The sequence below is a fragment of the Callorhinus ursinus genome, unplaced genomic scaffold, assembly GCF_003265705.2.
Source record: "Callorhinus ursinus isolate GAN/ISIS: 27379988/994484 unplaced genomic scaffold, GSC_fseal_2.0 scaffold3, whole genome shotgun sequence".
Lineage (NCBI taxonomy): Eukaryota > Metazoa > Chordata > Mammalia > Carnivora > Otariidae > Callorhinus > Callorhinus ursinus.
The window spans coordinates 53,106,936-53,118,040 of record NW_027397065.1 but is presented as its reverse complement, the minus strand read 5'-3'; the positions used below and the strand labels follow the sequence as shown (position 1 = coordinate 53,118,040).

The 11,105-nt window shown below is 40.9% G+C and overlaps 1 protein-coding gene across 1 annotated transcript; it reads right to left on the bottom strand.

Moving 5' to 3' along the window:
* Positions 1-251: 251 nt before the first annotated feature.
* On the bottom strand, positions 252-8,920 carry ESM1 (endothelial cell specific molecule 1). The gene is made up of 3 exons (XM_025866641.2): positions 8,356-8,920; positions 4,862-5,014; positions 252-1,716 (listed from the first exon to the last, which is right to left on the bottom strand). The coding sequence occupies exons 1-3, from the start codon at positions 8,654-8,656 to the stop codon at positions 1,619-1,621; spliced, it is 552 nt and encodes a 183-aa protein (XP_025722426.1). The 5' UTR covers positions 8,657-8,920; the 3' UTR covers positions 252-1,618.
* Positions 8,921-11,105: the final 2,185 nt, after the last annotated feature.

Genomic DNA, 11,105 nt, shown 5'->3' with positions numbered 1-11,105 from the left:
GGTTCTTTTGTTCTTTTGTTTTTGCCTCTATAGAATGGGTTAATATATAGGAACCTACTTTTCAGGAAGCTGTAAGGCATGAAGAGACCAAAAATGTGAGGCAAAGAAATAAATATTCTAGCCTCATGTTTTAACAGAAAATGCTTACAAAGTCAGTTGAGAAGCCTGCCTTTAATATGCATACCTTGTTCACTGGATGAATCTTTTAAATAACTTAATGATTCAACAGTCATGAATGGACTCGAAGCAGCGGTCTTATTTTTTTTATTGAACAATCATAAACTTTGACTTTTAAAACATATCCTAACAGCTTATTCAGCTTACATTCAAAGATCCTCCCACACACACATTCACAACTCTGCTGGCAAACTTTGAGAATAAAATATAGGTAAATAGTGAAATAATTCTTAAATAATCTTCGCTCCAAATAAAATACTTCTGCAAATATTTCCTAACAAAATCTAGTACAACAGTCCTGTTTGTGCTAAGGTCCTCCCAAGTGTACTCATAATTCCACTTATCAACCAACTTTAAAGGAAAGAAAAATAAGAAAATGAACAATATTTTAAAGTTGACGTTTCCTACTGAAAATTGACTCTTTTCCAAACCTCTTAAAAAAGTATCCTACTTTAAATCTGAAACTCATCTAAGTCACTGCACTTACTTTTAAATAAATTTCTTCTGTTGCTCATTTTCTGACATTTTATAAATCCGTAATGACTAATTTTTTCTAGTTTTTTCTTATGCTTATTACTATTAATATTGCTATAATTATTAATAATAAACTTACCATGTATTTTGTTCATTTTCTCAAAGTGATAAGTATGGGTATGGAGGATGACTCATACTAACATAATTGTTTACAAAATTATATAAATATTTACCTTCACACCTCCTCCAAATGGACAAAATACTTCCTAGCTCTCTCAGTCTGGGGTGGTATTCTTTAAAACCATTTATGAGAGTGTACTTTTGCCCCCTGCCCCAGAATCATCCTTCAGATAAGGTAACCTGGGCATGACGAGTAGCAGCCTTTTGAAACCTGCCTCAGTTCAAGGTTGCTACTCAACCTCCCACAAGCTTGAAACATCCCACTTCCTTCAGGGATTGTTTTGTTTTGACTTTTCCCAAGTAAATAAAAAGCACAACTAAATTCTATTGATGCTACCACAAGGAAGACCTAAATATCATACTTCCCCACCCTGCCCCCACCTTCTCTCACTCCTAACTCTCCCTCCATCCTGTATCCCAACATCAATGTACATCCGAGTCACGGACATGTGGACTCACTCTGGTCTTCAGCTTTGGCTAGCTCTCTCTTTGGCTGATCTTCATCCACATTAAGATTATCTAAATTGCTTTTTCAGTTCTTCAGTATTACTATAAACACATATTTAACAAATCTATATGCATTCAAATACTTAACAAATATCTAAGAGTGTTCAGTCATATGCATTTTATGGATTGTTAGTAGCCTACTTTTTTTTTTCCGGACCCACACACTTGGCCTCCCAATATCACATGTCCATATGCTATAATCTAGACAGTTCCTAAAATGTTGGCTGTGTGTTGAATGATCATTAAAATAAGAGTCTTCTCTCAGAAATCCCACCCGGGATCAGCGAGGATTTAACCATTTCATTACAGGAGAGTGGGCATTCTCTTTTATGAGTTCTTCTCTCACAGAATTGCCGTCTCCAGATGCCATGTCATGCTCTGAAATTAGAAGGAATACAAATCATGTCCAGATGTTTATAACTCTAAGATGAACAACAGTTTTATCTTACTTTTATATGACAAGGGACGTACAATAAAATATTTAATAGATTCAAAGAGTCTGTGCTCACTGTATTCACCCACTCTCTGTCGAGGGGCACCTCCCACCCCCTGAATGATTTCTCTTCATATACCTATCATCACTGGACATTATTTTATACATGCACTTGTCTTGTGTGTGTGTGTGTGTGTGTGTGTGTGTGTGTGTGTTATCTCACTCCACCACAAGAATGTCAGCTCCAAAAAGGCAGGGGCTTTGTTTTGTTCACTGCAACTACAGTGCCTGGAACATAGTAGGTGCTTAATAAATATTTACGGAATGAGCAAACGTAAAAGTAGATCTCTAAGTAAGATTTTCATACTATCTGGTATGGAAGAGGAATTAGCTTATTGTGTAGCTCCAGAAGGCAGATGGCAGATCAAAGGACAGAACTTTTATAAAGATAGCTCTTGTTCTGCAGAAAAGTTTATAATATTTAGAATTTTCCAAAGTGAAATTTGTCTGCTTCTAAGAGCAGTGAGGTATATTTGCTTCAACAGTGCATGTCTTAATATGGAATGCTGTATGGTTAGTGTGGCCTGGCAGATGAATGTGTGCAAAGTAATCAAATATTCCAGATCTTACTGTCCCTACCCCTCCCTTAAAAAAAGTCACTTGCAAATTCCCAGGCCTAGAAAATTGGAAATCTCACAACAACAACAACAACAACAAATGGAAATAGGAAGGCAGGAAGCCCCCTTGCCAAGAATATCGTAGCCAATAGGAAGAAAACTAGAGAAGATAAGCTCATGTCATCAGGGTATGGAAGGGACCTCAAGAACTCCCTGTGCAGATGAACCTTGGAACCACTAACAAAGGCTTTGTAAACAGATCTGCGCAGAGGTGATGTGAAATCCATTGCAGGACTGAGCCCCCAAGCCCCCTCCTATAAACAGTGGCACATGCACCCTGGCAAGTCCAGCAGAGAGAGTGCACCACTGAGCAGAGGAGCTCCTGCACAGCCTCTCAAAGGCCTTTAGGACATTCTGCTCTCCAGCCTGAACCGGACTAAGGGTTACGAAGATTACACTAGTAATCATCTTTTGTTCCCCGTTAGCTAATGAAAGCAAACACCTTAGGTCAGAAGATGCTTTCCCCATCAATTTCTACTAAGAATCTTGATACCTAATTTGGGTATAGAAATATTTTTTTGGTGTAACCCCTAACGCAACTTCCAGCCAGCAAAATATCTGTGTCCAAGGCATCTGTATACAGTAGTCAAGATATCTGCAAAATCTGCACGCAAATGACAGAGGGTGACAGGCTCAAGGGGAAGAGACTTCACAAAAGTCCAGTGAAGAAGAGGACGTGTGGCTGGGTGCGCAGTGGGAGGGATGGGCATTCCCTTCCTGAGGATTATTCCAAAGGAGCTCTCATGGCCTCCCAAATATTCATCCCAAACACCAGATTCACAAGGGATTCAATTCTCTCTTGGTGGGAAAGGCTTATGTGCAAACATAAATGAATGAAGAGGAATACAAAAGTGGCTCTTCAAAGTGCTCTGTAGCCTGCAGTTTTAAGAAAGCAAAATGAGACAAAAGAAGATGCAAGTGTTTGAGACAGCTACCCGTACTAAGACAATAGGTTTCGAACTTGTACTGAAGTAATCAAAACATTAAAAAAATGTGTAGGTCTCGGAAAGTAGATTGATGGTTACCAGGGGCTGCGGGGTGGGTTATGAGGAATGGGGGCAACTGCTTAATGGATAGTAAGGTTTTATTTTGAGCTGGTGAGAATGTTCTAGAACTGGACTGAAATGGCAGCTATGCAGCATTGTTAATGTCCTAACTGCCACTGAGCTGTTCACTTCAAAATGGTTAATTTTATGTTATGTAAATTTCACCTCACTACAAAATTTTTTTTTTTTAGGACTTAAAATTCAATCTTTTTCCATTTTGCTTTTCAAGGACTATAGGACAAGTCAAAAGTACTTAAAATATTAATGATGATCTCAATTTCCAGATCAAATATTCACAAAGATACTTACCTAACAGCTTTAAAAGGGGGGAAGGTTCATTTTAAATTAATGTTTAAGGGCATAGCCACACTTCAACATAAAAATTCACTTAAAAGTACAGTATCTCCTCTTCCTCTTAAAGTACTTAACTGTATCCATGTGTAAGAAGGAGGTAAAGCTGGGTAATAAGTACATTTGCCAAATATTTCAAATCTTAGTTAACTCGAAGCGCAAAAACCCAGAAACAAAAACTAAATAAAATGGACTTGGATTGTCAACTATTTATATCGAAGCTGGGGGCGGGGAACTGCATAGTTTGTTGATATTAGCAGTTTCTATGGCTACATGTTGTTTTAAATGAGCTACTTTCAATTTAGTGAAGCTTTACTATACTGGTCATTTATTCCACAAGATAATCAAATATGTCCATAGCACTCTCTTATATGTTGTATTTCTCACATTTTAACAACCTGGATACGAAATACACATGCATGAACAAGCATCATGTGACTATTACTACAGTTTCGTTCAAAGGCTTAGAGATAATTCCCAAATTTCAATCACAGTTACTGTCTCTTAGCCTCTCCAAAAGCCATAAAAACGCATGTTTGGAAATATTCCATTTAAATACTCCCATTTTGTTAAAAAAAAAGAAGAAATGTTCTATATTTTCTATCTTGGCTCTTAAGCCTTATCCGATAAATTCCTGAGTGTATTTTTTCTACATGAACTTGAGAGAGAAGTAGCTTAGTCTAGTACATATATAAAACAGATGACTGAAGAATTTGAAGAACTTTGTATATCTTGGTTATTTTCTTATTACAGGTGTTTTGGTAATCAATCATATTTATTCTCCATAAAACTGGGTGAACTTTATGGAAAAATGTATAACCTCCCAAATTATTACTGAAATCTTAAAAAAAAAAGCAACAGCAACCCAAACTCAACCACCACCCCTTTCCCCTGAGTAAAATAAAGAACAAAATCACTCAAACCAATGCTTTATTCTGGTTCATCTATATCTCTTAAGTTATTCAAATTGAAAATGAGGTTATTTTTCCAGTGTTTACACTGAAATCAATTCTTACCTGTGTGAGAAACAAATCTCCTGTTCGAAGACTTGGCTACTGAATATTGGAAGAAGGGAAATTTCAGACACTTGCCGGTGACTCTGTCACATATGCCCGACTGACAGTTGCAGGTCTCCCGGCATTCCATCCCGTAGGTGCCGTAGGGGCAGTCTGAGGACAAAGGGAAGGTTTAGAGAGGGAGCCGCTCCTTGGGCACAAGAGCCCGGTCTCACAGCCCCTGTGCACAAAGCCTCCAGATTCTGAACAAGCCTCACAAATCTTGACTGTCAGACAAAAATCCAATTCTTAAAAAACCCCAAGCTTTGGAAGTTGGAAGTTTCAGTCACACATGTGAAATCGCACAGTAAGACCAGATCCTGGACACCTCCGCTGTCGTGGCCTGCCGTGAAGTTTAGTTGAAGGCAGCTACACATAACCAACATCCTTGAGCAGCCTTAATTCTGTTCCCTTTCTGCTTAGATACCAATAGACAGGTAGGCTCTCATAGTTTCCTTAGATGGCTTCGTGACAGCTCAGTGAGGTGGGCAATTGAACAGACACATGCATCAGCTTCTCAAAGAGCTCAAAGGATGTGATGCTGCCTTTGAATCCACTGTGTTCACAATGTACTATTTTAAATGTATAGGAAAGGGCTCCATCCACACTAGCCAGGGGCTGAGAAGGGTATCATGCCTGCTCTCCATGAAGTGATCCATCCTCAGTCCGCTCCGGCTCTGATCAACTACCTTCGCTGTTGAAATGGCAGCACAATTTACCTAACTCCCCCGGATGTCAGGAGGATTTACTAGTAAAACCTGCAAATCTATGAAGCAACATGCTGAGAAGAACAAGAGAGCTGAGAATTTACCTGTATACCTCCACAAATCTGGAAGCGTTTGGAGCTTCAGTGTGTTCATGCTTAGACTAAAACATGCGATACTGAGAAGAGGACAAACCCATTTATTACAAATGCAAGGTCTTTATGACATAAACAGCATCTCCATAGACGACCCAGTCTTTTTTTTTTTTTTTTTTTTTGATGACCCGGTCTTTACCAACCAAGCAGAATAGATGCAGAATATTTATTCTCTTGGCATGAGAATATTCTTGTAAGTGTACAATCACACATGGGGAAAGAAACAAGTAGTGAAGCAGCTGAGCCCTTGGCAATCTAATATTCCACAGAATGATCAAGGTAGATGTTAATGAAATTTATTTTTTGGAAGAGATTTAGGATTCTTCTTACCATTACTCTTCAGATTACAGAGGCATCTGGTTTTATTTTTTTTGTAATTGTTTTTAAAGATTTAATTTATTTATTTAACAGAGAGAGACACAGCGAGAGAGGGAACACAAGCAGGGGGAGCGGGAGAGGGAGAAACAGGCTTCCCGCGGAGCAAGTAGCCCGACACGGGGCTCTATCTCAGGACCCTGGGATCATGACCTGAGCCGAAGGCAGACGCCTAACGACTGAGCCACACAGGCGCCCCGGAGCCTGGTTTTAAACATTAGCCTCTCTGCTGGGAAAGACCGTCTTTAAAAAGGATCCTAAAAAGCCTCTTGCAGAAAAGCGCACAGGATTGGGATTTGACTGTGTGTCTAGTGATATCGAAAACTAAAACTTGAGCCAAGTTCTTAGTTACACTTCTACTGCAACCCCCAGTGTATTGAATAGCACTGAGGGGATAGCAGGTGTTCAGTAAATACGTGTTGGCTGGCTGACTGTTAAGTCGGCAGCATAATGCCAAACATCTGAATATTTAGAAAACATCTGGATGTGCAGCTAAAGTATACAGTTTTCCTATGAGTGTTCTGTGAAAAAGCTGAAGGAGGGAGTTTGCCTACAGCAAAATTCAATGTCTCTGTGTAGAGATGGTGAGGTTCACACAGGGTCACTATTTCCAGCAGAGAGAAAAATGTTCGAAGCTAGACTCGCTTGTAATATGAAGCGTGCCAAAAAGAACAATTTTAAATACATTTTAAAAATCTATCCCATTAACAGCTACCTCAGTCATTCAGGAGAATGTTAAACTGCTAAAGATCCCAGATGCCTTGTAATGTTATTTTACCCATATATGACAGAGCATTTACAATCACATTTATAGAGGTGATTTTTATGCCAAGAGAAAAAGCAATCCACTGCGTATACTTGCTATATCGTAAGTATGATTGTATTGACCATTTCCTCCCTAATTTCTTTATGTGAAATCCTGTAATTTACAGAAAATATAGATCCTAGTCAGCTTAAATGTTTGTGAATGTTCACCAAAAAAATGTTCCTCCTTATTCTACCTTTCACTGGTTATAAATAAAAATAAACTGAGCAAAAAATAAGATTCTCCTAATAGTCCAAGCATTAATTCCTAATCTTTAGTATACATTGTAGATTAAAAGGTAAATTAATTTATAAAATATTTGTCTAAAGGTAGGTGAATTAATGAGGCTGTCTCAATGGTGGATGATTATCATTCTTAAAAGCACACAACTGTATGAAATACATAGAAGATAAGAATGAAATAAGAAAGAAAATATAAGAAATAAATTTCCCAGTCCCTTTAATCATTATAAAAGCTTCTTTTTATTATAAAACTGATGAATGGGGCTATAGCATATGTGTTTCATCTTGATAATAACTTTTAATGATGAGATCATGAGGTGTCCATTTATAGAGTATCTTAAAATTACCATTCTTTTGATTCTAAACATTTTAAACTACAGTCACTAAGTCTGAAATAAATTCTACAACTGTGTAACCATATTGTTTAGCTATGATTTCAAACTAATGACATTTTTCTTTAAGTCTGTAAACTCTCATTCTTTACAGACTTCCAATTTTTATTTTTCTTTACTGTTATATTTACTTGTCTTAAACCATCTGCTATTTTTCTAGTTGACCTTTATAAAGTGGAATGGGGTTTGTTTTATACTTCAAGGTAACCTCTTCCAAGAATGTGAGTCATTCTGTTAGATGGCTTAAGCCCACCCTATTTCACAAAGTGCATTAGTGTTCATGAGAAATATTTGATCTTGAGAGATGCCCTCCAACCCGTGGACCCTTTCAAGATCAAAGAATCACTAAGCCCGGGGCTAGACACCCCTAGAGGTTATCTAGTGCAGACCTCTGTAATCACTGTGTTGTAGAAGAGAGAGCACCTAAACCATCCAAACAGATTACCTGTCAAGTTCCTAAAGTTTTCCAGAAAGGGAGGTCCCACAATTTTTCATTGCAACTTTTTTCTTAAATCTCCTACACATAAGGAGTGAAATGCACTACTGCTTTCTGGGCTTTCCTGCACACTGGCTTCAGTTGCTGTTTTGCAGAGTTCTCCTTCTCTCCCTCTCTCCCGGTGACAACACCTGTGCGGGGCCTTGTCCCTAAGCCACCTGCATTTTCCCTCTTGTCCTTCGCAGCAAAGCCTCCGCACCTCCCATGCTGGCTAAAAGCCCTCAGTGTGCTTCCCCCTCCGACCCCCCGGGGGGGGGGCAGGGAGAAGCAAGGGGTCACCCTTTACCTTTGCAGATACCGAACTCGTCACCAAAGTCATCCTCCTCACTGTAAAACTGACACCTGAGCCCCGGGCCGCACTTGACGCCGTCCATGGCCGACACGGTGCGGTAGCAGGTCTCGCCCAGCCCTGCGGCGCACACCCGGCAGCAGCCGCAGTCGTCCAGCACTGTCCGCTTGCAGCGCAGGCTGCTTTTGCACTGGGCGCTGTCGCAGCGCTCGGGGCAGTCCACCGCATACTTGGCGCTCCAGGCGGCTGCCAGGTGCGCAGGGACCAGGAGTGTGGCCAGCAGCAAGAGGCTCTTCATGTTTCCCCGAGGGCTCTGGCTCGGCTTCCCGCGGACGGCGTGGTCTTTGCTGGCGGGAAGCAGCTGTCCAAAGTGGTAGCTGAGCCTCTGCCTACACGTTTATGAGTTTTATACACTGGGTTGCCCGCATGCTTCTCCGTCATCAATTTCCTCAACCCAGCAGCAGCGCTGTCCTCTTGCCAGGCTCTCTTGTTTTAGTTTATGAAATCCAGGATGAAGGCTGGATTAACACGCTGCTGCCATCCAGGAATTGAAAAGCCCAAGCTGATGTCATCTGTTATGTTTAGATGGTTGTTTTGCATGAGCACTGAGAAACTCGCTCACATCCGTCTCAAGGGCTCAAGGACGTCTGTGAAGGGGAAATATAGAAGGTTGCATACCCTCCTTCAGGACAGGAATTGGTCTGACACCGGCATATCACTTGGGCTGTGGCTTTGTCTCAGAGCCTCTGTAGTGGGGAGGAAAATGATATCCACGTGAATCATCAGGACGAAAGAAGCTCCTTTAAACAAAATAAATAAACATTTTGTATTTCCCCTCAATAAATAGCTATGAGATCATTTGGAAGAAGAAAGGGTTATATTGTGCCTTTTCAATACTTAGAAGAAAGAAAATATTTTGAAAGGGATTTTTTAAGGGCCCCTCTCTTCCTTCCTCCCACCCCTCCCCTCAAATGTTATCTCTAAAACAATTCATAGCACATGTATCTAAGTTTATCGTGGATGGAGCTGTATTTCTAGATAGATGTGGAACTGAGAATTTTCTTTTAAATCAGTACGAAACCCACAAAAAGAGGTAAGATGTTGCTGGCACTGTTTCTGGGTTACTCAGTTCTGGAAAAACTTATCAGTTGGACTTCTTCTGACCCAAAACTCCCTGGGGAGAGGGCTCATCCATCACCGAGTCTGCCTGTCCAATGACTGAGCCCATTCGGAGCTCTTCCCCTCACTCCTGGCATCTATCAGAGCCCTCGCTAAAAACCGCCAAACAAGGCAGCCAGCCCAAGGAAACAAGTAAGCCAGCAGGGAAATCGGAACGTGGCCCAGAGAGGCAAGTCACAGGGAAGGGAAAACATTACCCATCCGGAAACAGGGTCTTCAAGCTATGGAGGGTCACGGGACCTAGGTCCCACTGGGGAAGACAGAGCAGTCCTCTTACAGTATCAGCTGGACCAGCACCTCACGGAGCAAGGATTGTAGGGCAGAAAGAACAAGGTGAAAGAGGAGAGAGCAGAGCTCCTACACCAGCTGCGTGTTGGGTCCCCAGTCCCACCCCCGACTAATCAAATCAAAATCAACGTAAACCCACTGTCATCTAGCAACTACTCAACCAATGAAGTTGATGGATGACTCTTGGTCTGTCACAAATTAGCTATGGACAAGCCACAGGACTTCTATCAGCCTCAACATCCTCTTCTGAGAATTGACAGTGTTAGGCTAGTTGATCTCTGAAATTCTTACCCCCACTAGAAGACGAGGCTGAGGCCTTTGGCAGGACTTGATGATGAGCCTTCAAAAACGCAATTTTAGGAAGATGGAAGGAACAGAATCTGGAATGCAGGGAATCGAGGGGGCAGGAAATCAAGGCAAGAGTCTTAGCTTCCAATTTCCCCAATTTTCCATGCAATCCAATTCAAAATAGTCTATCTGCATCTCCCCAGAAGCAAACACATGCTTGGCAAATGTGAACTCTGATTTATTGTTTTCAATAGTGGGTATCACCCGCTGAGTGCACAGTATGTGCCAATCACCATTCGGAAACATTTCACATGTATTAATTCACCTGCTCCTCACCACAATCTCACAAAGTAGGTACTATTATCATGCCTATTTTATGAATGAGGAAACTGAGTCAGAATGAGTTTAAATAATTAGCTCACATCCCCATAATGTCAGGGACGGAACTTGAGCCAAGTCAGTCTAATGTCAAAACCACACGCTCTGTTACCTATTACAACACAGCAGTGCTTCCATGGCTAATGGTTCTGATGGCCTACTTTACAATTTAGGTTGACCTTGGAAAAGGCTACTGAACACCACTTTCTGAGGAAGGAGTAGTTAATTGGAATAATGGTTAACAGTAATACCTAACTATTATAGAAATCTTACTGTGTGCCAGACACCATGCAGAGCACTTTATATGGATTACCTTATGCAATTTTCCGAACAACCTCAAAAGGTAGGTACTATTCTTATCCCCACTGTAGAGGTGAGAAATCTGAGGCCTTGAAGGGTTAAGTCCAAGGACACAAAGTTAGCAGATGGGGAAGCCAGGACTCAAGTCCTGAAACAGATTGTTCCTGGAGACTGGAATAAGGATTGCAAAATCAAACATATACAGGTACCAATCTGGTGGCCCAGGTGGGTAAAGTGATAAGATAAACAAGGTGGAGGTGGGAACAAGTGGAGCTGTTCACCTTAGAACACATGCCTCCACTAAGGGAAGTGGC